Genomic DNA, 27,093 nt, shown 5'->3' on the forward strand with positions numbered 1-27,093 from the left:
TTCTTGTATTAATTTGTACAGTGGATGTATAGGCTTATAGATTTTTTAAATTTTCTTAATAAATAGCCTTTTCATATTTTTCTTTTTGGTATTGTTTTTTGGATCAAAGTGGCCCATCAGTATACATTTTGATAAAATGGCTGCCACTTTTTAAGCACCATTATAGTTGAACTTGTCAATTTTGCATTTATCTCCAAACCACTATTGGGAATATAGTTCTCAACACCTAAATTAGTGGCAGTAAATATTACTCCAAAAATAGCAAAAATACAATACAACAACTCACCTACACATTGACAATATTATGGAAAGTGAAAATAAGAAAATGCATGAAAACTGTATCATATTTTAACTGTGAGATACACTTGGTTTTATTATGGAAAAAAAATACTATTTTGTTACAATCCCCCAAAAATGTGGGTGTTGAGAAAGAGATAAAACATAACTGGAGCAAGACAAATGTGTTTTGTGCCCCCTGCTGGCTGAGGAGTAGCTGTAGTGCCCAGTTATCAAAACCATAAAGACTTAAAACTATAAAATAATAACACTGGGCCTATGACAAACTCAAGCAATACATGTTCTTGGATCCAAAACTGCTTTTAACCCTTCCTGTGCAGAATGCTTTCACACAGATATTTGATAGGATGGCATAGTCCTTTTGTAAATTGTTAAGTTTCCAGTTCAGGTTCCAATCTATTGTGTGTGCATGGAAAATATAGGCCGTATTTCCTCCTTGCTCTTGTTCCCCCGAGGAGGAAAAACCAGGTTATTTTACCTCCATGGAGAGTTAGGAAACTAGACAATCTGGTTTGATGAAAAACCTGATTAAATAATCACCTTTATGATCAGTCACTCAGGAGGCCCATGTATATTGGCTGACATTTATTCACGGATTTCTTTTTTATTTAGATGGTGGCACTCCTTAAATAATACAATCAGGCATACAATGGACAATTAGTAGGCTACGTGGTTAATACAAACAGTGTTAGATTTAATACATGTGATTTACTAGACATTTGTATTATAGCTTGCTGGAGTTAACATGGTTAAGACTAGGCCTCAATAATTGACCAATAAAAGTATCTGATAAACAGCAAAAACGGAATCTATTTTCAAAATACAACAAATGTATTATCCAAAACCACAGAGGTACCAGCACTTTTTCAGTGCATTCGGTTGCATATGTTGCCCTTATTTTTTGTCTTTATTATGAACAAATACCAAGTATGACATTCCTTTTAATGCCCTTTCTTAGTGTTGTCAGGGAGTTATTTCACATTGAGCCTTTCAAACCAAAGCACACACACAAGAATATGACAAAGGAAAACCCAAACAACATTCATATACACAGATACAGCTTGTCAGATTGTCTCCTGACCCACTGTACTTTCAAAGAAGAAGCCCTGATCATTTTGTTTAATTCTTGTGGTTTTCCTTCTACATCAACATATCTGAGAGCTGAAACCTATTGCTGATAAGAGTTCCTAGGTGTCCTGAATCTAAACTATATGAGTTTGGTCATTCCTGTGTCATAAACATACACTTTCTTTAAGGTCTTTAACAGTCTCTGCACATGCATATTTTGAACACTAGATGGCACAGTCCACCAACATAGTACATTCCTGCAATCTGACAGCATTTTATTGTGGTGGAGATTTTTTCCCCTTAAAGCCAAAATTCAGCACCCTGGACAGCAACATATGGATCCCTGCTCCTGATTGGTCGTTTTGAGAGTACCGGATGTGACTTTTTTTTAAATAAGTAGTTTCATTCACATTCCGGCCTTATTTTTTTAATCACATACTCAGAAATGTCCCACCCATTTTTCATGCTAGAGCACCAGGATGTCTGTTTATCATACAGTGTGTCTGTGCAGTGAAATAACCAGCTCTGTGTTTGTGTGTCTGCTCTCCACTGATAGTGAATACTTAATTAACATTGGCCATGATAAAAAAGGGGACAGTAATGGACTGACAGAGGCACGGCAGAGGATGCTTACCCAGCTTCACACTTGCATCAACCTCCTGAATTCACAGGTTTGACTGGATTGAAATTTTTATGCGATCATGAATATGTGAACGAAGTTGCCATGGTGAAAATGCGCACTTAAGGGCAGATAAAATATAGGGCAAAATGAATAATACACTAATAATGGGATCCTTTGCAGATTCAGTACTGTCATATTTATAAACAGCAAGTTAAGAAGCTGAACCATTGTGTCCGATGTGGAAAAGTATTGGGGCCAGCATCCCTGCTTGACTCCTGAATTTAGGTCTCTAGTATCTGGGACATTTATCCATAATTAGCAGTTGTGTTTTACTTTTTTCCTGGCTTTCCCTAAGGCACATTTGCCACAGGAGGTAAACTACCATCCTGGCTTTTTTAGGTAGCAACTCATCTGTTCAGCAAAGTGTACAATTGCTGGTATCACAAAGCAGTGTGGGAATTTTCCACACTGAAGTTTAGTCAATAACATGCACCGGATGTAGGCTACCTGCAAGAACCTGAATTTGCTTGACACAAGCTACTGTGTAAAGATACCTGCCGGCAGGATGTAGAGCAGGTCCCCAGATACAAAGCAAGGACACTGAAAAGTAAAACTACAGAACAGCACAGGACAGATTGGTGTCCAAATATAACCCCCTGCAACACACAACATGTCAGTGATCATAAAGGACAAGGTTTCACTCTTGGCAAATATCTACAAGACAATGCACTGAACCATACAGACTGACTTAGTAATACTCCAGGTAAACAAATTGCATTAAAAGCAAGTTGCTTTCTGAATGAAGATTTATTCGACACAGATTTCACACAAGATCAAACAAGGATTTCTTTAGCAATGAAATGATCCCCTTGAAATTGACCCCCCCCCCCCCCCTCTAAAATATGTTAAAAGCCATTATTGACAGGGCAACTTAAATTAAAGACAAATGAGCTGACTGTCGGTCTGACTGCAAACCAGTCTGTTTCTAGGGCAAGTTTTTTGTGCTGTGTAAAAATAAGAACCCTGCATTGCATGTGGACACAGGTGTCTACCTTTGGCAAAAGTGTGTACCACAGATAAATGATTCCTATAAAGCCAGACCTCAAACTCATAAGCATTCAGCTGGCTCCACAATTGTTCCAACTTCATGAATAAACACAGAAGCAGAAATGAATAATTGAAACATGCAAACATATCAATACAGACACTGCAGTTTCAGAGACTCAAGAGACTGGCGGACATCCCAATTCAGCACTGTATATGTGAATTGTACTGCAACCTAAATAAGAACATTAAAGTATTATGGTACTGATTATTTCGAAATTATGCTACTTAATAATACACTTCACTACAGTCCAGAGTTAAATGTCACACAAATTAAACAACTGCATGTATCAACAGTTACAGTATCATATCAGTATAAATACAAAACGTATGAGTAAGTAATACAGCTCCTTCACGACCAGGTATGGCATTAAAATATTGCTTGCATATTAAAGCACTAGTAATACTGGCTTTAATATAAAGTAATATATCTCTGCCTGTGGCCAATCTTCTGAATAATGAGTTTGTTTTATGTATTCTGCGTTTTATTTAAGTAGACTACTCATCTTCAACGTTTATATTGTTGAATTGCTACTTTCACTCAAGTAAAGAGTCTTGGAATAGAACAGAAAATCATTGTCAGAAGTCATTGCTGTGGGCGCCTTGTGCTACATCTTAGATTGTCTTTCGCTGTGATTGTTTTTTTTGCTGCATCAACGTATCTTAGAACTTGCAAATGCATCAATCTCCAAAAGCAATCGTGTCTTGGTTAAAAACTGAATCAGACTATTATGTCTGTCCATATTCGTTGTCTATCAGTGATTGGATGCGGCTCACAGTAATACAATCGTCTCTGGGCGCTGTACGTACAGTAGAAGTGTGGTGCAGTTTCCACATATTTTCCCTCCCCTCCACCAAAATCAGGTCATGCTGATAGCTTTTCTCTGCTATTGGCCATATCAAACCGGACTGCGATGCTTCTGCACGGGTCTTAGCCCATCTCCCAGTGAAGTGATTAACAGATAATTATATGCATGGGTTGCATAACAGACAAGTTACACTCGGAGGCTGGGATTGAATAAATTGCCTTTTAATGAGGAATGCTTAAAAGCTTTATATACAAAAAAATTTCAAGAGGTCGTTGTCTCTCTTGCAGTGTCCGTGGTTTGAAAGAAAAGTGTCAGTTGTAATGTAAAAAAGTGTCGGTTTCTGGCCTCTTTTTATAGTAGGTCAATCACGAGCAAGTCTCAGTGGCAGGGGGAGTGTCATTCTGATCTCTTTATTAGCTTGACTGTAGCAGTGGATTATCAGAGAGATTAGCTCAATTGTCTCCGCGGAGGTGTTTATGAAGCAGCCCACACAGTCCACAATTTATTGAGAGAACTGGCAAGGCAGAAATTTGAATATGGAGTTACTGGCTACATGTAACACAGGATCACAGGCTTCTCTGATAAAACTGGTGGTGGCTGTGGAATTGTAACAGCTATAAAACGCACCAAACACTGTTTATTTAAATATACCTTTTAGAAAATGATATGCCATGTTTTAATTTCATTTGCATGAGTGTGATTGGAACAGTGTTCTATCTTGAACTTGACTGTTTTAACAAGTTGGTTGAAATCCAGTTTGTTAAAAATGTCCTTGCTTTTAAATCAATACCATTGTTCTTGATGCTTGGCAACATACTTCCTGCCTCACTGTAGGGACCTGTTATTGTTGTATGAGTGTCTCCCGCTTAAAGGTTCACTATGCAGTTTCAGGGAAGGGAGATTTATCCACATTTGCAGAGCCTGCAGTTAGTTCAAAAAACATATTTTCTCTATATGTCATTTTTAGCATTGAATTATTCTATCATCATAAATTGAAACAAATTCATTTTGAGGCACCTGGAACCAGACGTGAGATTAGAATACGTTTGTGAAACAGTGAGTAATATTTTGGGAAGGTTTCTTATCTCAAACAGTGTTCCAAGGATCTTTCTTGTGAGGAGTTTGTTTATTCAGTTGTGAGAATATAACGTAGAAAAAAATTCACTTCTCCGACACATCCAAAGTTACATAGTGGACCTTTAAATAAAAAGTGAGTGGCGTTGTCGGCGTGAGATAGTGGCTATAGACTAGCAAATTGGCTACAGAATCATGACTTGATGAAAACAGGTCAGGAACCAGTAGCTGCTGCCGTGGCTTGGCTCTTTGCCTCAGAGTTGTGGTCTCCAGCAGCAGGATGGCTGGCTCTCACTGGGATCCTGGCTCACTTTGATCCCGTGCTGGTGCTCTTCATCGGAGAGGCCAGCTTCGCAGAGGAGCATCATTTGTTTGACAAGGAAGGCACCTGCCTCATCAATATTGATGTTGTCCTATAAATGGTGAAGTGGGGGGAAATATGATTTAGAACATTGTGTATGCATGCGTTGAGTTAAGTTAAGTCTGGCTCAGTGTTGGAAACCTTGGCTGCAAGGGGCTCCTGTGTGTGTTAATATTTGAACACCTTTTATGAGAAGGCTGTATGGCTGCGGGGTCAAAGTTCACACATGTGCAGCATAGTGTGATTTCATGCAAGTCTAATCGTGAGCCACGAGAGCCACAGTGGCTTTACTCAGCCAGAAAGGAGCTTTAGCGATGCAAAATAAACACATGACATATGGAAGAAAGCAAAAACATACATAAATAATTAATGGTTGGTTAGTTATACCAAAGAAGAAAGGTAAGAGATTATCATGTTAATATAGTTAAACTGAGCCATTTTACAAAGTGACAAAATACAGTTTAGTCTAGGATAAGCAAGAGTGATATTTACACTACTGTCTACTGTAAAATTACAGAATGCAAGCAATACTAAGTAACCTTGGCTAGACAACAGAAACAGTGGACAAAAGCAATGCATTTAGGATAACATTGAATTGAGCAGTTAAACTACCAAAAGCCAAGTGACATATTGTAAACCTATAGTTATTAAAAGGACCCTTTGGGTCTGGGACATTGGTAACACATTATTTATGTGTGTGTTTTTTTTTTTACTAGAGCGATCAGGACAAAAGAATAAAAGCAAAAGGGAATATTTTCTTTATCCCGTTCCATTCAGCCAATATTGCTCTGAGAAATGTTTACTTTTCTCTGCTACTGTAGAAGGATTATCTTCACCCATGATAACTGAAATGCAACACACACACACACACACACACACACACACACACACACACACACACACACACACACACACACACACACCTTTGCAGAGGTCTCAAACCAGCCTTTGAAACGGTTGTCTTTACAGAAGCTGTCCAGAGAAGACACCACCTCTCTGTCTCTTCCTTTCTTGTCACATTTGTTGGCCAGCAGAACGGCAGGGATCGGACGGCCGCTGTCGAGGCACACTTTACTATCTAGGTCCTGCTTCCACTCTGCGGCAGCCGCCAAGGTGGAGCTTTTTGTAATGTCAAAGACCACTAGTGCTCCCATCGCCTCTTTGAAGTACACTCTGGACATCTTCTTAAATCTCTCCTGGCCTTCAGGGAAGAGACAATAAATTGGTATTTTGCCACAGCTTGTGTTCAAGTCAGAATCACAGATGAGTTTTCAAAGTTATTATTCAACAAAAGGTTTGCAGTTTTTTGCAACACTAAGATGAATGCTACTGATTTTTTGTCATGAATTATCAAATACAAATTTAGATATAGCTCAAAGATTTAACTACAAGTGAATCTAATTGCAAGTGAAACACTAACAACCATTGTTTTCTGAAATAAAATGTCATGTTTCCATGGACACTGGTTAAGATTAAAATAGATTTGAGAAGAAAACATTGGGGGAAAAGGCTACAGTTTTCCATGCACTGAAAACACTTACACATTATTTCAACAGTTTGTCAAATGACACCATGATTTATTAGAGTTTAAAAAACTGAACTTTTCAACATAGATTGGCTGGCAATTGGTGTAACACTTACAGAGTTTTAATGCCTTGACGGAGGTAGCGTTTGCCTAGTAGGCCTAGACTAAGGCACAAAGCCATAGGCTAATTACCGGTAGGCAAAAGCTACTTAGAAATTTTAAACTGGTGTTCTTTGGCTCTCTAAGCCATATAATAACTACAACACAGACTAAATAATCTTGAACACTCACCTGCAATATCCCAAAGCTGCATCCTCACCACCGTCGTTGCATCCCAATCGATTGTTTTGAGAGCAAAGTCAACTCCTATGGATGCCTTGTATGTTTCATCAAAGCGTTTCTTAACGTAACTCAAGACCACGCTGCTCTTCCCAACACCTAGATCCCCGATGACTAGAACCTTGAACAGCTTGTCTTCACGTGGTGCCCGTGAACTTTCTGCCATGTTGTGGTCAACATCCGTGGAGACAGCTGAAATGATCTGTCTGCTCTGTGTCAAATTCTGCAAATATTGCTAACGTTTTTAATTATCTGCATTTTCCCCACACCGCTTGTGACTTTTACGACAACTCCTTAGTGTTCCTGTTTTGAATTTCTTCCTTCCAACTTAAGCCATAAATCTTTGACCTTTGGTTTGTAACAGTTATTGGAGTATAAACAAGAAGACCAGACACCACGAAAAACAGGAGACCAAAAGCATAGAAAATACTTACTTTACTCCAATCAAACATAGTCTTTTTAAATACTCTACGGTAAATATTGGTTTAAAATGGCAGAGTTAAGTTATACTGTGTATATATCTGCAAATAGCTTCTCCAGGATATTATATGTAACTGTAACAGTAGCACTTGATCACATTATACGGTTTTGTTATAGGCTCTTAAAATCTTTATATTCAAGAAATTGACTGATGCACACAACCAAACAATAGAAGCGTACACAGCTAACAAGTTATTTTTTCTAATACTGTAATGCATTTTGATATCATCCAAATACCAAAATATGATACACAATTCATACACTCACAAAACATGTTTGTCATTAATCTTATACACACATCTATACAGTTATGAAACCAGATGTCTAATTATAAAATATACAAATCTGAAACTAGATTAAGTTGCATTTGAAGACCATAGAAATGTGATAAATGTACAAAACAAAACACAAAATAATCTTCATGAAAATGTGGCACTTGAACTTGTACTCTGCTACATTCGTGATACAGTCAGTGCACTTTCTTGGCAGGCAGCGCTGTATCGTTTGAAAATTCACAGATAATTGTTTGCTTTCAAGCAATCAAGTATAAATGTCACCGTTTGAATTTCCTCAAAGGAGAGCATTATTATTCTGCTGTGAGTTTAAAGCAAAAGTTCGACATTTTTGTTTCTTTTTAAAAGGAGCTTATTCGCTTTTTTGCCAAAAAATTTGATGAGAATATTGATACCACTTTCATATTTGTAGCCTAATTATGGATCTTCCGCCATTAGTTGGCTAACATCCAGTAGCTTAGCATAAAAACTGGACAGATAGCCTCACTCTCTAAAGTTCACAAAATCTGCCTACCAGCACCTTTTAAGCGTATAATTAACATTTAATCTGGTTTTCGTTACAAAACATTGTTCAATCACTAGTTTACAAATAACAAATGATATATTGTCACATTTGGACAGAGCCAGTCTTTATGCTGAACTAAGGGCTGCTAGCTGTAACTTTATATTTATCGGACGGATGTTAGAGTTGAATCGATCATCGAGAGCAAATGAAAGAAAAAATCATGTCGAACTATTCCTTTAAACTTCTCCATTTCCTTTGTCTCCTTATAAAGCACAAAATACACAATGTGTAACACAAAACATACAGTATTCTCTAAAAAATATTGTTGACAAATAGTGTTTTTTTTTGCATTACATACAGTACAAACTATTTTCACCACCCACTAAGTTGTCCTGTTTAAATTCAGACAACTCACCTGCTTGACCTATATTAATGAAATAAATCTATTCATATTAATAAATATACATACACAGACAATCTTAGTTGTTTGTCTCATAAGAACAAGCTCTATGCCAATACTAAAAGCTTATGTTAGCATGTAAATATTTCTGTATTAGGCAAATTCTTTCACAATTGTAGACAACACCGAAAGTAAGTTTAAAATGTGGCGCCTCGTTGTTCACCCTTATTATGTAAAAGCTATCACCTACAGAGTGAAAAATGAATCGTTAGTCCACACAATGACGTTTTTCCTTATATATCATCATACTGTATACAGCACAAGTGATCATTAGGCTACCTTTACAATATAGTACACCTGGTAACATTTAGTGAGTGTCCTCACAGAGTTGAGGAGCTTTGTTTCAAGTCTCTGAGGATGACTGAGGCATACGTCACAGGGGGGTTGCACAAAATCGACTCGGACACAGGTGAATTGGGATAGGGGCTCGGTGGAGGGCGGGCGCAATCCCGGAAAGGAGACGGAGGCATCAGAGCCAGAGGTTCCCCCAGGGCTAATTTAACCCCAACCAAGTCCTCTTCCTCGTCATCATGAATCTTGGAGTTGTTGTACATGTAGCCTTGAAGGAGGCCAAACTGCTCATTCTCCATCTCCTCCTCCTCCTCCTCCTCTAAAGGGGAGGTGGGTTCCTCGTCAAATAGGTCCAGGAACATGGGCAGAACCGGGTCATGCTGGATGAGGTGGGCCTGGTGATAAACGGGCATGCCACCGCTAACAGCCGCGGGCATGCTTATCATAGCATTGAGCTCGGGGATATCACTGCTGAATTTACCAACCATTGTCTCCTCATGTACACGTGGGCACTCCACGATGATTTGTTGGGGCATAATGCTATTTGGCTGTTTGGAGGTATAAAGTTCCATCTTGTCTCTTATAGGCCCACAAGAAGGAGTTTGCCCGTGGGCCATCATCATCATGGGGGGAGTGGCGGGGGGATTGTATCGGACCGGATCACTCTCGTCCTCCTCTGCCACATTGTACAGTGTCTTAGTGCTGAGGTCTGAGAACTCCAGGCCTCTGTTTTGGTAGGTGTTAGTTAAGGGTTTGATGACGGCCATCTGATTGGAACCGGCCTCCTGTCTCTTCACATGCACTGACAGTCTGTGCCACATATGATCCCCTTTGGGAGGATGTCTTGCACCTGGTTCAGACCATGACACAGACTTTCCATTAGAACTATGAACAAAATAAAGACGGCTTGTGTTACTTCACAGGGACCCAAAAAAAAGTGGAGACAAAAGCATAAAAACAGCATCTCTGGTTCATTTAAAAAATAATTATGAAAATAATAATTAAGATGAGTAAGAAAAAAAAGTAGTATTTACTTAAAAAAATAATATTTTATTTCAAGTAATATTTCAGGGCTTCTGCAGGTCTTGAAATATTAAAATAAAAACTTGATATATTTCCTTTAGCCTGCCATAGCCAGTAGTTACTTTGTGTATCTGATTGCAGATGTCAGGAGACGTTACAGACGTACAAACGATAAAATAAGATTGATAGGATTTTGTAAGAGTAAATTGTGCAAACAGAAGGCTTTCAGTCTACTTTTGTGGAGTGTGAATCAGAACCATCAGGTCTACTGCAAACACTGTCAACACTGCAGCTAAAGCAGCTAAAAAGAGTCACTGACCCATAAAGGTTGATTTAACAAGTATTTAAACAAACTTAATAGTGAATAGCTTAATCCATTTCACGCTTATCTGGGTCCAGTTTGCATTCATATCATTAAGGACATAAAAATGCCATTAAATTGAATTTTATATAGCATTGAAATACTCTCAAAAAGTCTTTCATACCATTTTTGTGAACCCTGCAGAAACCCTGTATTCTGTATTAGTGATCCCTTAGCACACAGAGATGCTTGTTTTAATTTTACCATCAGTTCAGAGGTTGAAATGGCTGTGTGAATTGAGCACTGACCTACATCCGTCACACTCTACAACAGGTGTCCCTATGAAAGTGAATACAGTGAGACGTCAGGTTCCCTACAGTAAAACCAGCATCCCTGAGGTGCCTCAGGAGCAGGACTCACAGACTCAATTACTGAACCTACCTGCCGTTTCCAGCGTTCTTCTTCCTCTTGAACATGTTGAGCAGGCTGCTGCTTCGACAGGCGATCTTGCCGTCGCCTACGTGCATGCGTACTGCGTCAGAGGTGGTGAATGCACTGCGCACGTTCCTCTCCGGTTTGGCGATGATGATGTACATCTTTGGCGTGAACATACAGCCCAGGGCCACAGTCACACTGAGGCTCACAGAGAAAGAAGTGGTGATGATCTTGTAGTTGCTGCCAAAGTAGATGGGCACAAACGCCAGCCAGATGATACAGGTGGTGTACATGGTGAAGGCGATGTATTTGGCTTCGTTGAAATTGGCGGGCACGTTGCGGGTCTTGAAGGCGTAATAGGTGCAACTCATGATGAGCAAGCCGTTGTAGCCCAGAGGGGCCACCACGCCCACGTTGCTTGTGTTGCAGATAAGGAAGACTTCTCGGATGCTGGGGTAGGATTTGATTGGTTCTGGAGGCTCCATGACGATGAGGGTGATCTCCAACGTGAGCTGAACGCTGACCAAGATGGAGGCGATGACCACTTGAGCCCAAGCACTCATGAATCTCGGTTTACGGGTGCAAATCTTCTTCTTGCTGCCGGCCAGAATGCGAGCGATGCGGTTGGTTTTGGTGACCAGGGCAGAGTAGCACATGGCGGCCGAGAGTCCCACCATCAGCCTCTGGAGGTAGCAGGAGACCACGGTGGGACGGGCAATGAGGGTGAAGGGACACAGGTAGCCCAGGAAGATCCCGGCCAGGATGATGTAGCAGAGCTCACGGCTGGAGGATTTGACCACGGGCGTGTCCCGGTACAAGACAAATATGAAGGCAACGAATGACGTGATCAGGATGCCCACGCAGGATAACACCACCTGGATAATGGACTCTGGGTTGCTCCACTCCAAGTAGCGCACAGGGATTGGCTCACAACCTGAACAGGGGGAAAATAAATAAATATATAAACACATAGCCAACAATATGCTAAAAGCAGCTCATATATTTTTCATGATTTCAGCATCAGCTTTGTGGTGAGATTTCTAGATACACTTGGATTAAATCAACTATGATTTTGAGAATAATTAAATGTAAAGTTTGAGATTGACATTTAGGATTAATCAAATGCATTTTAGCCCGAGAAAAATACAGTAACTCTCAAAGTAGGTTTTTAGCTCAGCTATAAATAAACCCCTTTCTACTCAGCCATGGCCAGGCTGGGTTAGAGCCAGCGGAGGAAGGGGGCCAATGCAGCAGGACAAAGTAAATCACTGCGTTTTTCAAGGATCCAATGTCCTTTCCGCCTAACGTCAATAACACACTTTGAAAATCAAGTTTTTTGTTGTTTTTTGTTTATGATATAAGGGCAAGAGGGTTTGGGTTAGAAAACTGCCCAAGAATAATTGTTGCGTCATCCATCCTGTGTTCCACATTTTCTCATCTCCGTGTTTGGCTAAAGGTCTTGTGGGGGAGAGGATAAGAAATAAAAAATGAAACAGCACTTTGATCCTATTAGAAAAGTGTCTTGTCTTTGAACAGCACAGAAGGCCTTTGAAAGTGGGCCAGAAGAGTGGTAAGTGAAGTAGGGCTGCCGTCGGATAAAACGGTGAAGATGATGAATGGCTCTCAGGTGTCATGGGAAAGCAATGAAAATAGGACAGGACAGGTTTGTGAAATGGCGCTGCAAATTTTATTTTTTAGCAGGACAAACTGTGCAGGTGGAGGAGGGTGGTAAAAGCTTGGAGGAACTTAACTTTCTATAAAGCCTGTAATTGCTCTTTAAAAAAATCTCCTTTTATCTCTGAAAGCTTAAATCATGCAACAGGAACCCAGCCTGTGGCCCCTGAAGTAACCAACATGAATCTCAATTTAAATGGTACAAGTGCAGGACACAATTCTTCTGCTCTAATCAGATGACGGTTACGGTAGTGAATGGATTTAGCAGAGAAATGCCATTTGGGTGATTTAAAGCAACAGTTAGACTTTAGGCAGTCGCAGCTCTGAACTACGAACTTGTCTTGTACGTGTAAGTATAACATGGCATTTCTTTAGCTTTAAAAAAGCAGGACAGGAGCGTTTCTAATCTGTTTCAGGCAGGTGAGAGAGTTCACAGGCAAACATGAAGATGAGTAAAGACTAGAATCCATACCTTCCAGTTCCTCGTCAGGCCACCAGCCCAGCTCACAGGCCTTACACGTGAACTCATCCTGGACCACCTCGTTGTCCTTACAGGCAGTGCAGATCCAGCAGCAGCTCACCTCTCCCTTCCTGATCACCTGGTTGTCAAAACATGTAAAAAAGTTGTTGTAAAAAGTTATGAAGCTAATGGCTAAATCACTTACTTACGACTGCAAAAAAACATGTGTAAACAACATTTCACCAGTAGGACAGAATCTACAGGATTTGTCCCTCACCTTGATCTCTCCTTTGGAGCACGGCTCACTGCAGACGGAGCGGACCATGTCACTGCGGTTCATCTGAAGCATTTCCTCATCCAGACTGAGTGTCCCCTTATGCCACGAGCCAATGTTGATGTAGTCGTACACACCGGGCTCCACATGCTGGAAGTTCATAATCTCATACCTGATGGTGGATAGACGTGAAAAGTTAGAAAAGGACAGGACTTAACAAAGTTTTACTGCCAAAAATGCAATATTTCATCACCAAGGAAACTGTCAGGGTCTTGATTGGTCCAAGTGACTCTGGGATTTTTTTTTGTTGCCAGGTGATGAATTAAGGTGCTTTCATCTCTTACTCTCTGGTTTGCAATACAAACTCCCCCTGGAATTTCAAAAAGGTCTCAACCGTAAACCCTTTTCCATGATGCAATATGTATAAATAAGGCAGTGTTGTAGACCACTTTTATGAGGTCTCGGTTTCATCTCAGAATCTCGGTCTCAGACAAAGAGGATTTTATTTCAAGACCAGTCAGGACATACTGTATATATAAAGTATTAGAAATAAAAAATAAATTTGAATTAGAGTTGTGTGAGTGTCTTTGTGAGAATGTGGAACTTTCAAATTCATGTTAAGGAGAGTCTATTGTTTGCATGTTCCCAAATTTAAAACAAAGTGTGTCATGTAGTGTGGAACTTGCACCAATCTGGGTCTTGACTCAGTCTCAACTTAGGTGGTGATGACTACAACACTGATACAAATAAATAGCTACACTTTTCACAATACAGTATTACTAGAAGAATGTAAGGGCCAAGTATGTTTTTACCTCCCAGGTGAGTCGCCGTTCTCGTCAAACCAAATGTCCTCTCCGGAAACACCGGTGAAGGTCGTCTTGAGGAGAAAGTCCAGCAGGTGGCTTCCATCGACGGGCATCATGTTATCACAGAGCCCTTCTTGATCTGGGCAGAGGTGGGTGTGCATGTCATGCAAACCGTGGGCCATGGCGTAGATGGCGTTGATGACGAAGCCCATCTTGCTGTCTTGAACGTAATTGTCCTCCAGATTTTCATAACCTGCCCCACATGAGAGAGAACGGTGAGGATATGTCGTTTTAAAGGAAACGCCTTATAGGAGGTGCAAGCGGTAGCATGTTGTGTGCTGTCAGAATCCTTCTCTAAATATCTCTAAAGGTGTGCTGTACAGGTGTGACTGGCATGATGTGACATATTACAAAGGAGTGATAGGGTGCTCACAGATGCACAAATTCTTGTAATTATTCCCTACAATAAAGGCAGCAAGCTAGACGCCTCTTTGCCTCCATGGGAAACTGCTTTAAAGAATTGGAAGCCTCAGAAAAATGGCTTCTAAGGAACCTTGTTACCATGGCAAGACTATCCATTTCTGCATTCATGAGTCAGGATTCAATTAGATTTGGTCTAAAATACTGCGCCGCTGAGATTGGGTTTCCTCAGGCAGATCATTGAAGCAACTCTTCTCATGAGTTTGGCTCTGATGTCTTCTGTTCGTATTTTTTTGTTTTTCCTCAGACAAAATGGGATGAGTGAATGAGCAATTCATATTTGGATACAAACAGTGTTTGATGTCCAAAACACACCCTATCAGTTCAGTGCAATGCAAGCTAGAAGCAGAGTCAGCAGTTTTTTGTTGTTGTTGCTTTGTGTTAAAGTAAGAAGGCAACTTATTGTTATTACTAAGAGCTACACCGTGCATTCAATTCAGTTAGGTTAAACAGTGGACCAAGTATGTGTGCAAGTCCTTTTTATATACCTTCCCTTGGAGGAAAGCACCTTTTGCCAGAGCACAGACAAAGCTTATAAAATCAGCACTTTCATAGGTGATATGCTGTACTGATTGTAAAGCCCTCTTGAGCAGTGAAACCAAAAGGTTGGGATGCACTTCACCTCGGATGGGTACCTGTCAGGTTCCTTTGCCCTCTCTTTAAGCCAAGTTTGTTCGGGCTATATACAGTACATAAAATGTACTTGGTAGCAAATCTATCTAAATCTTTGTAACTGTGCACCCCCTGTAATAAAAAATCCTCATTAGGCAGCAACACCTCTCACTGTAATTCACACGTCTACATTTAGAGCATTTACAAAATGATCATGGCGGTAAAGCAAATTCTACCATTAGCACTCTCTGCTAGTGAATGATCACTGCCTATGAATATTAATCTACAATAGTGAAACGCGGTCTATGATCGCTAATAGGACGGCAAATTGATGAATTGGAAATGAGGCTCTTGCTCTTCATCCGTCCCTAAAACCCTGAATCGGCTCCAAAATCACTGTGTCATATTGTATGCAAAGGTAGTGGAGTGTGATGCAGCAACTGCTAATGTAATATCTGATGGAAACTGATACAGCCCGCCCAAATGTAACAGAATATATAGGAAATTAGGGGACCATCATGACCACAGTTTAATAGATTTAATGGATGCTGCAATAATATTGTAATATGACCGTGACATTTGATTATAGTGACTGAAAGTTCCATTATTCATCGAGATTATGTTTCATACACTGTTAGCTTTAAATGTGATCCCACAGTCTTCATATGGGGTAAATGTTATTATGCATAATTTAAAAAGTTATGGTAATTAATTACACAGCTCTCTATGTTATACGGCAACTCCGATTAGATTAAATAACTACTTGTTAGCTCTGTAGGCTATGAGGGGATAATCATTTGAAATGATAGGAGATAATAAACAATCAGGTTTCTGTTGTCCTTTGTCGAATTTAGATAAAAAAAACTTTATTCTAATTTAAATTCATCATGCTCATATATACAGCATATATAATATTTTGTTTTCTTCAAATTCTGTAATATAATACAGTAAGTAAAATACAAAATTAAAAAATGCAAGTCATACTGTCAGTGTTGTTGTTAAGTGGTCTGTGAGTGTATGCTTTAAATATTTTAATTGACTGCCAGATGGTTCAAGGACAATTTTAAAATGATAATGATATTATAATGAGCTTCTAAGATATTATGCTGCATATAAAACTATTTAAAGGATTCAGAAAGTCATACCAAATCATATTTTTTCGTTCACATTCTCAGTTGCTACCTATTTTCCTCTGAAGAAGATTCAGCCACTGCTGCACCTGACAACATCTAACCGCATGATAGATGAAGCAGACAATCTTTATGACCATCATCTATTGCTTGTCGGTGTTTCTTTCCTCGTGTGTTAAATCAAGTAATGGTTGTTAAATAAAAGGACCCCTGGGAAAGCGACTGTGTACGCCAACACAAACACATAAACAGTAAATTGAGTGGGGTGAGCAGCTGGGTGAGCGTCCGATGTGGAACCGCTGGTGATGACCTAGTTTAACAGCTCCTTGGCTTTGACACTTGCCTTCCTTCGCTGAGATGCGGGAGCTTCAAGTTATGATGAAAGGGTGTCATGATGTCAGCATGCAAGCAGAAGACCTACAGCTGCACGTCTGGATTCATACAATTGAAACCTCCTCCGTCCAAATATGATACAAGAGTCATTTGTAGCAATATGGCTTCACTATTTCTTACATGCAACTTAAGCCAGATCAGCCAGTTACCATCTCACTCAAATGTTATTGGGCTGTTTTTGATACGATAAGTTTCAGGCCACAAAAGGTGTGAGAGCGGGTCAGAATTAAATGTTGGGCTTTCACTGCAAAGTAGGACAAAATATATTCAAAACATCCCAATAGCTTCATATAGTAGATGTTGACTGAGATTAATAGTGCATTTCGACGTGGGAAATATATTGATAACATAAACTGACACCATTAAATGATCACAATATGTGATATAAAAACTTAATATCAGTCAACCTCTATGTATATTGCCAAAGTGAGGAGCAATACAGTTCCATTCAGAGGGATTCACTCACCGTCTTGGAGTTCTACACCGAAAAAGTAAATACAAATATAAACGATAAAATAAAAACAATAGAAAGTGACAGGACAGCAAACAATAACTCTATCTCCAAACTTAATACCCTAATGACGGCTATCAAAATATGATATGATATGATATGTGCATAGTAAAGAAGAAAGGCTCTATTCTTATAAATAATGTGCAAACGCTGCGAAGAAAAATAATAAATTATTAAAACAAATACAGGCATTGGGAGAAAAACAAATTTACTTGAAGGACGTTGGGAGCTGTCAACTGAAAAGTATAAAAATAGTTTTGTGTTTTGCTGCATGCATTGTTTTATATTTACGTTTATCAATAGGAATAATTTGAAATACATTTTTAATACATTTTTTGAAATACTGGATGTTTCAGGGAGCATCAATCTCATAAATGAAGATTGAAAACGTAAATATATTTATTCTGTCAATGTATTTTTAAAAGAAACGTATGAAGAGTATGTAGAAAAGAAGTATGTTTTGAAAACATGCTTGTTGAGCATTGTTTCGAGCAACCAAAAATAATGCATTTATTTTGTTCCTTTGGAAAAGAAAAGGGTTTAATTTACCTAGATCATCATCCTCTGTAAAGCCAAGTGTCACAGAAAATGGACAATATGAAAAGAAATGTTATTGGATAGACTCGGAGAGAGAAATCTACCCTCTGGCAAATCTGATACATAATTGAAGAATGTGTTCCAGTTTACTGAGGCCTTTTGGCATCGTGCCTCTGGGCATTGCACACATCAGAAACGGTTCAAAAAAGACAGGGCTGATGATGTGCACACTGGCATAAATATGTACACCAGATAATAACAAAAAACTGCAGGAAACATCACATTTGTATGAGGAATTGTTTTAGCTACCTGAGCAGTTTCGTGCATAATTCATGTTCTCCAGCGGGTGTCCGGGAAGGCGGCACTGAAAGCGGTACTGCCAGAACTCGGGGAACCACGGGTTGCGTGTGTTTGTGCTGAGACGAAGTTTCAGGAAGTATTCGTCGAAGGAGGAGACCTCTTCAGACTGCAGCTTGACAGTGAGGCCGCCCACTGCCTCCTGTTCATACCCCTCCACCACCTCCACCCTGTCCGCCCAGCCGTCACTGCAGAGGGGAAGACACGTCAAGTATAGTAGAACCAGCACCATGTCTGTGCCTCTCATGCGTTGACCTTACCTTCGGGTCACTGAGCTAAGCATCTGTTCACCTGAAAAATATCAAGCTGACGACCTTTGAAAAACCCAGTATGTCATTTACAACACTTACTTCTTTATCACCGTCCTTAAAAACGTATACATCGAATGACAAAATATTCTATTTGCTATTTGGAGTGTTTTCCAAGTTGCGATTCTATCTTCCAATTCAAACAAAAACTGGTGAGTTTAAGTGTCACTCAGGTTATATGATCACTGAAAACTTAAAGGGTATTTTTTAAAGGTGTGGTTGGTCCAGCAATGCAACCAGAACCAACAATGATGATTTTTGGCATTTAAGAGACACAGCCTACTTTGAGGAGACTTTTTGCAGGCCTTTTTAACAGTAAAGTAAATTGTATATAACTACAAAACATCTGCAGTACAACACTGGCTGATTGATTTGTTTTTCTGCAAGAAGTCCATGTCAACTCGATTGATGACCCCGACAATTTATCCGCAAAGCCCTAGATGTGTCTAGAGTGGCCACTGAGTAGGGCGATTTTTCAATTTTTATGTTTTTTTTCTGTGTTTTTTCCCTTTAATCTTGCAGACTTATTTTTCCAATTACCAACTTACTTGTCACATTTTAGGAAAGAGGTCAAAATACATCTTTTTTCTCAAACATGGCACAAATTAGTATTTGAGGATTCCGGAGATTTCATCAAAATGCTATTTTTCTGGGTTTTTCACAAGAATGTTCTTCACACACGCACACACACATACTGAGGGGCGTCACTGTACTTGCTGTGAATACAATGTTATGTTAATACATGAGAGGCTCAATCTGCGTTCTTGTAACTCACAGGATTACATGCCCATGTATTGGCTGAGGGGTCGGTAAAGGGTTAGGGTTATTTTTTGTCTGACATGCATTTTCAAAATCAGTTCAATGGATTGACAACAGCACAGCTGCCAAGGCTGTCGAGATACAATATTTTCACTCAGATTTTAAAATTAACCTCAAGCAAATTAAAAACAAAAAACTGCATAAGACTGCAAAGTGACAAAAAGTAATCAGTAGCTGGCAAAAGGAAAATAGTTGTTTTACAATGCAGCTGAAGGACTAAAAGTCTGTGACAAAGTCAACGTTTGAAGCTACATGCAGCCTATAACGAGCCCCAGGCTGAATACTGCAGAAAAGAAGATTCTCCCTCACACACACACACACACACACACACACACACACACACACACACACACACACACACACACACACACACACACACACACACACACACACACACACGCATACACACACACGCACACACACAAGCACATACTGAGGGGCGTCACTGTACTTGCCAAAAGAGGAAGAAAAGAAAAAAAGAAAAACGTTCTTCACAGAGACAATCACAAGTCCGGTGAGAATTCACAGATTAATACAGTAGCAGTGCAATCTGCCTGGGGGAGAAACAAGCTCCCTCCCTCCCTCCACGCTTTTAAGTGGGATTCTGTATTGCTGGTCAGAGATTGTATTTATAGGGTTGTGTTTTTTTTACATGCTCGACTATTTGCAAGTCTTTTCTGCATGGGAACTTTTCACATAAATGATCCCGCCAATGAGACAAATGCTCTTTCTTTTAAAATTGAATAATGTATAAAAAAAACACCTCCCTTCATTTCAGTTGTTAATTTAGCTTGGTTATTTCTATACCAGCAATAAGCCGCATGGGATCTAATCAAGACGGATAAGCATGTAAACCACTGTGCAAGCATGGATCTAGATGGAAGCGTTGTGATTTAAAGGCATAGTTTTTCTGTTGAATGGTTGCTGTGAATAACATAGTCGGCTTTGGTGTTAAATCTTTGTTACAAAAACAGAATCATTAGGACACAAAATGCCGTTCACCCATAAGACAAAGATATCAGCTACCTGACCTCAGACCCATATTTGGCACACACAAAGAACAAGAGAGAGAAAAAGAGAGAAAAAAATAAGGCCAATGAAGCACCTTTGGCTTGGCTGACACTTCTAAGAATGGACTTACAATGGCCGTCCACTGTGACTGTCAACTGTACCTGACCATCTGCTACTCAGCATCACACTCCCTCCAGTCCAACACTTGCAGTGCCAAACACCTACAGCTTTGACGTCAGACACACACACACACACACACACACACACACACACACACACACACACACACACACACACACACACACAAACTGCCCACAGATTTATAACACAAATCTGATACATCGCACGTCCGTGAATCATTTAATTAAGGGAGGAATTTAAGGCGGCATTATTGAGTGAAATTACAAGCTAAGAATATTTATGCTAATCTAAATTATGTTTTTATGAAAGATAAGAAGTCAAGTATTTGCCAAGAACAAGATCGTAACACCTAAAGATGTCGTATTTTATCTTTTCCGAAGCAAAGAGAGCTTCACTTGAGAGTTGATCAAGTGAGTTGTCTGTCTTGAGTTGTTGCCTGTCCTTGTCGTCTGATGTGTGGGTTCTGCGGTGTGAGAACAGCCACTGCTTTCAGCCTCCACACAGCAGAAAGATGGATGGCTGATGACCAGCTCCTCGGGCAATTTCGATTGGCCCATTGCACAGGACTGCATGTGTTCGCTAACTGCACTGCTCTAAAAAAACTGAAAAAAAAAACACTTTTCCTTTTTCAGTCGCCTCCTTGACCCAGAAAAACACACAGACACGCGCACGCACGCACACACACACACACACACACACACACACACACACACACACACACACACACACACACACACACACACACACACACGCACGCACGCACACACTGCTCTCCCAAACTAAAGCCCTCCTTATCTTCCGTGGAGACTAGTTCAGCAGCAGTGCACATTTAAGTGGAAGGGTTCAGAGCAAGTTTAAGGCTTTAAAACTCTCCTTTTTTCACACACAAATTGTGCCTCCTTCTCATCAGCCACACATCAAATGAAGCGCCCCCAGTAAATTCACCACGGCAAGCTCTTATAGTAGCCTCGATCCAGGTGCTGCCACTGCCAACTCACCCCTATACCAGGACTGGAGGTGTTCTGAGAGTCCACAAAGAGGGAATGCCTGGTTGTAAGTGCTTTGATGTTTACTAAAGCTACGCCACATTCCCCAGCTTATACTGGAGGTGTTGTCCCATATTAGCCTATCCTGCCTGGGATCTGACGGGGAGAGCTCGATGCCTTGATGCATTATTCATCACCCAGCACTGACTCAAAGAAGCATCTTCGGCTTAAAAAGGAAGTCTACTCCCAGAAGGAAAAAATGGAGCATTTTGTTTCCATATGAACTTTGCGTATAGTACCATCCATCCCAAGTGTAGTGTATTAAAGTGTAGAACTACATTACTACACATCATGGTGTCATTTTTGTTGAGTTATGATCGTCTAATTTAATCTTTCCATGTGTTTCAATTATTAGTATTCATCTCATTTCTCCTAAAATTCACAATAAGAAATAACAATATGATATGTGCCATCACTTTTTCAACACAGAAAATAACACACAACATTTTAAATGAATTATTATTTATATTTGATCAAGACATAGATCATCTTATTATGCAATTTATAAAGCACTTTGCGTGTGTGGGTCATTTAAATGTGCTGTATGAATACATTAGCTAACCTTACCTAACCTACAATTAAAAAAAGCTCCATAACAGCTGCTAAATGGTCCTTGTAGTAAGACTGTTTTGTCAACTTTTGTCTTCAAGTTTGAAAATGAATAACTTAATGGTTTTTTAAGATGTCATATGAACTTCTACTTTAAGACATGGTACATGGACCAAACTCCTCAGACACTCTTATTTATCTGCCGTATGTCAGAAGTAAAGTTCTCTTAATAATTAGGGTTGAATGGATGGATTTTCAGTCTTAACTATGAGGGCAACGAGGACGAGAAATCCTTAAAACGTTCAGAGAAATGGAAGGTTGAAAATCGACATTTACACCTGGGAACCTCCAACCACATATTCTCTGAGGAAGGTGCGGTTGTCAAAGGAGTTTAGGTGAGATTTTGTTGAGACTTAAAATGCAGTTGTCAACTACATTCATCTTCATATCATATGGCAAATATTTCTGATGTTATTGAGTTGGACTTTTAATTAGCCTGATCTCTATTGTGTCGGCTGAGTTTGATGTGTGAAAAAGCTTTGAACTTCAAAAAAGATAAAAGAAGACAGAAAGAATTATTTTCATTTTTTTTTTGAGAGAGAAGTTGTTTGCTTTTTCATCCAAAAATAGAAGCTCCCGTGGGTAAAAACAAACAATGTGTGCGAACAAACCTGCCAATTAGGAGGAACTCTCCGGCTACCCCGAGCCGCCTCATGGCCATGAGCAGCCCTCGGACCGTCATGCCTTCACAGAAACAGACAACCACTCGGGCTTTGGGCAGACGCTCGCGTAGCTTCCTCAGCAGCCTGTCAAAGTGCCTCTCCCCGGCGTTGCTGTAAATCTTGTCAGAGTGTGCGATGCAGAGGCCTTCCTGCGCCACCAGCTCCTTGAACACCTCCATTCCACTCTCCCCGTAGCTACCTGACAGAGAGAAGGAAAGAGGAGCTGTTAGTGAGGGCCAGGAAACAATCAATGTGTTTGGATTGACGGCTTCACTCTGTTCTACAAATTGGTTAACTGACTCGGGAGCAGTTTCCTGAGAAAATACTTCTTCCTCTAGCTTTCTAAGTGGCCCGTTATGTGCCCATACTTCTTATAATGGAAACAAGAGCAGTGCCACTAGAGCAAACTGGGTTACGGTGACATGAGCAGCAGTTTCTGAGGACAAGGGGAGTGCTAGACCATCAATGAATGTGTGAATGTCGATAGTTAGCCTGCTATCGGTGTATGAATGTGTGTGTGAATGGTAACGTGGGAAAGGAAAACAGGTCTCCCTTGCAAAAGAGTCTTCGGTCTCAATGGGATATACCTGTATAAATAAAAAGGTTAAAAAAACTGAAAATGAAGAACCCTTGGAATGATTAAAAAAGATTCAGTATTTCGGTTGACATCTGTCTGCTTCTGAAACTGCTAATAAAATGTATAAAGCACTGTTTCATTGTATTGCCAACATGAGATACAGATCTCCACAGTAAACACACAAAGCTTGCCATGTTTTGATTGGATTGTTATCAGCGTATCACAAACTAAACTCCAGTTTTCTCAGTGTAAACACAGATGGGATTCCAACAGCTGCTTTAAAGGCATTTCAAGTATTTATGTCATATTTTGCTCTTGCTCTAAACTGTGGGTTGAACATTAATTTTTTAAATCCGTATCATAAGCTTTTATACGCTTATAAAATGTTTTTTTTTCCAGTTTATCGTCTGTTGGTGTTGTGCAAGATTGGTTGAAAAGTAACGCAACAGTCAGATCTTTTTAAATAAGAAGACCGTGGACTGTGAATTAGATAATTAGAAAAAAGAACAACACATTTATATGCAGATCACACACAGGTTGCAACTACAGTAGGGCTGGATACTTTTCATAATCAGTTGATCATGTTGTTATCTTCAAGAAAACCGAGAATGTCTTGCATAAACTGTTGAAGGGAGAAATGAAAGAAAAGAAAAGAAAAGAAAAGAAAAGAAAAGAAAAGAAAAGAAAAGAAAAGAAAAGAAAAGAAAAGAAAAGAAAAGAAAAGAAAAGAAAAGAAAAGAAAAGAAAAGAAAAGGAAAATCTGTAAAAGGTAATCTTGTGTCTTGGTAATGTGCAGTTGTTCTTCATGGACGTTGATGTTTTAAAAGGAGTTCTATGTTCTCCTCAGAAGGATTACAGAAAACACCATTTTCTATTTAACACTGGGAGAGGACACGCAAGTGGTCTCAGTTGTGAATTAGCAGACTCCAGGTGAATGCAAAGTGCTCCAGAAGTTACTGTGGAAAATCAAGAAAAAAAGTAACGAGGGTAACATATATAGAAGAAAAGGATATGTTTTTTACCCACGCTATATGACTATATGATTGGTTGACATAGTTCAGCCTCTAGGATTCTATATGTGGAATCACAGTAGTTCATTCTGTTTGATTATCTTTTAAGTCATGCCCTGAAGAAGATCCAATGTAGGTCGAAACCAGTTTGCGCTTTTGTGACTTTTTGCTCTGACATGCTCTTTACAATCAAGGCTTATTAATAACATCCTTGGCTCGTGCCAGTGTTCCCGCAGTAAGCCTTAGCTTTTATTTTTTTCTACATTTCACCATTTTCTTCTTCCTGCTCTGAATTCGCCCTCTATTTTTACCAATGAATATAGATGAGTCTCACAAAAGACACCACTGACACAAGAGACCAACTGTCTGCAGCTACCTGCTGTCAGAACAGCAGTTTACAAGTGTCATTCACAAGGGAAAAAACAACAGCTGAATCTTGGAGCAAAGCGATGAATTAATGTGTGCTATGCCAGGAAACTCCTTCCTCCTGGGTTTGTTACATCTTCTTTGTGTCTTACCTTTGCCTCAACAGAAAGGGAAAACACAAAGAGGACCATTCTGTTGATTCATTAAAGGGGCATTACACTATTATTTTAAACAAGAAGTTTGGATTCCTTTTGGATTTTCAAGTCATGACCAAGACCAGAGTGTATTGAAACCAGGACCAGGACCAGTGCAAGTCCCACACTGCATGAGACATTGAGGCACTCCACAACTTGATCTGAAAGATCCACAATCCCAAACAATAAAGATTGCTTCATTCACCTCTTTTATTGCCATATCCTGTTTCTATGTGTGTATGTTTTGAGTGATATGCCTGCAGTTGTGGTCTTGAAATAAAATTCAAGTCCTCTCTGTATCTCAAACCATGACAAGACAAAAATGCAATCAATTCCAAGACTGAGACCTTAAAGAGTGCTCTTGAGACGGGTACTACAACAGCTTCAATTTTGACAATTCACTTTTTCATCTGTCTCTTCTGGGTCCCACATCTTCATGTCGGTGCATTACTAAGTCACTTGAGAACCCCTGTAAAAAGAAACAGTGTCTTACCCTCTGTGTGCACTGCAGACACATAGGTCCAGTTGTATCGCTTGACGATGTCCAAAATGGCCCTAGCCTGAAGAGTGTCCGAGGGAACCACCCTGAGGAAGTACTTGAATAACGTCTTGTCACTCAGGTCGATGCTGGTGGCAGAATAGGCGATCTGTGGGATGTTGAACAGTTGCAGTAGGTTTTGGACTTGAATAGCGACTGAGCTAGACCCCGGCCCGATGACCCCCGCTATGGGCTTCTTGGTTGGGGGCGGCTGACTGGAAGGCACCCCCTCTATGCACCACCTGGAACCATCGCTCTCGTCCCGTATGGAGATGAGAGAGTCTCGTATGAACTCGATGCTTTGCTCCAGGGCCACAGAGGAATGCCAGCAGGAGTCCCTGATCTCACAGCCCAGGGTGATGTTGGGTAGCAGGTTTGGGTCCGAGTTAATCCGATCCAAGGTGTGGAACATGGCCTCCACTCTTTGGATGCCGTACTGCTCGCGGACTTCTCCACATTTCCTCTCCGCGACCTTCTCGGCTGACGGTTGGTGGTGGACAGAGAAGAGGGCACCGATTATAATATCCCCGTCCATCCTGGCCACCAGGCGGGAGGCCGAGCTGGGCACCACCGACCTCTCATACTTGCTTTTAGACAACACAAACGCCTCGAAGACTAGAACAGGCAGGTACACAATGCTGATGGCAGTCAGGTAAATCATATTCAACATTGTGCCACAGGTGTTGAATGAAGAATCATGTCCACATGGCCATAATGGAGCGTTGTCAATCCACCTTTGGATACATGACAGTTCATTCAGTTGCTTCGCCTTCACTGTTGTCACCCTGCATGTGAGACATGGAGTATTAATGCCGGTTTTTCACACATGCAACCATGGCTGCAGTCGATTAAGCAATGAGTTGATCAACACACAAATGGTTATGATTTTAAGCACAAATAGGCCTATAAACCATCCTCTGCATCCAGCATCTCAAATGTGAAGATTTGACCCCACTCTTTGTATCTATCTAAGTCATTTGAGAATGTCCTATTCAGTCACTGACATTTTCATAGCAACATGATTAATCGAATTATGAAGAAACTAATCAGCATATATACGTAGTATGCACCAATAATCTTTGTTGCAGGCAGCTCTACATGTGACGCTCATTTATATTGTCATACTGCTGTGGCCCAATGAAGCCGGTGACATCATAATTATAAAAATTTTGAAAGATTGAATACCTCCCTCATGCAAAGGATGGTGAACACAGATACACACACACACACACACACACGTTGCATCAAAAGCATGCAAAAAGACAAGTGTCATTGGAGTCCTATTGCAATAAAGTGCATGGTGGACCGTCAAAAAAGTGACATCACCTATGATCATATAAGAAAGGCTTTAACGAAACTAAATGCCCCATCTGAGAGATTAAAAGTTTTCTCTGGAAAACAGGCAAACCTTCTGAGTTTCCAGCACCACGGACAGCTGCCTCTGCTGTAGCTCCGGGTCCCATCTTATCTCGTTCATTCAAGCTTATCTATTTCAACCTGCGACTTCAACTTTTACGCCTCAAAGCACATTAAACACACTGGGACGTGCTCCAGTTGAACCCAATTTTTTTTGTAACCCTCTGACAGCTGA

General features: G+C 40.2%; 2 protein-coding genes across 2 annotated transcripts; both read right to left on the bottom strand.

The window, feature by feature from the left end:
- Positions 1–5,228: 5,228 nt before the first annotated feature.
- rab32b (RAB32b, member RAS oncogene family) lies at positions 5,229–7,365 on the bottom strand (the record flags this gene model as incomplete). Its single annotated transcript, XM_080042224.1, has 3 exons — positions 5,229–5,387; positions 6,259–6,536; positions 7,152–7,365. The coding sequence occupies 3 exons, from the start codon at positions 7,363–7,365 to the stop codon at positions 5,229–5,231; spliced, it is 651 nt and encodes a 216-aa protein (XP_079898350.1).
- Positions 7,366–9,257: 1,892 nt separating this feature from the next.
- grm1b (glutamate receptor, metabotropic 1b) lies at positions 9,258–26,172 on the bottom strand (the record flags this gene model as incomplete). The annotated part of the gene is made up of 8 exons (XM_080042139.1): positions 9,258–10,113; positions 10,994–11,921; positions 13,134–13,260; positions 13,399–13,567; positions 14,208–14,454; positions 18,174–18,409; positions 22,767–23,016; positions 25,458–26,172. 8 exons carry the CDS (start codon positions 26,170–26,172, stop codon positions 9,258–9,260), a joined length of 3,528 nt encoding a protein of 1,175 aa, XP_079898265.1.
- Between the last annotated feature and the right edge of the window lie 921 nt (positions 26,173–27,093).

Source organism: Ammodytes marinus (genome assembly GCF_949987685.1).
Source record: "Ammodytes marinus genome assembly, chromosome: 15".
Taxonomy (NCBI): domain Eukaryota; kingdom Metazoa; phylum Chordata; class Actinopteri; order Uranoscopiformes; family Ammodytidae; genus Ammodytes; species Ammodytes marinus.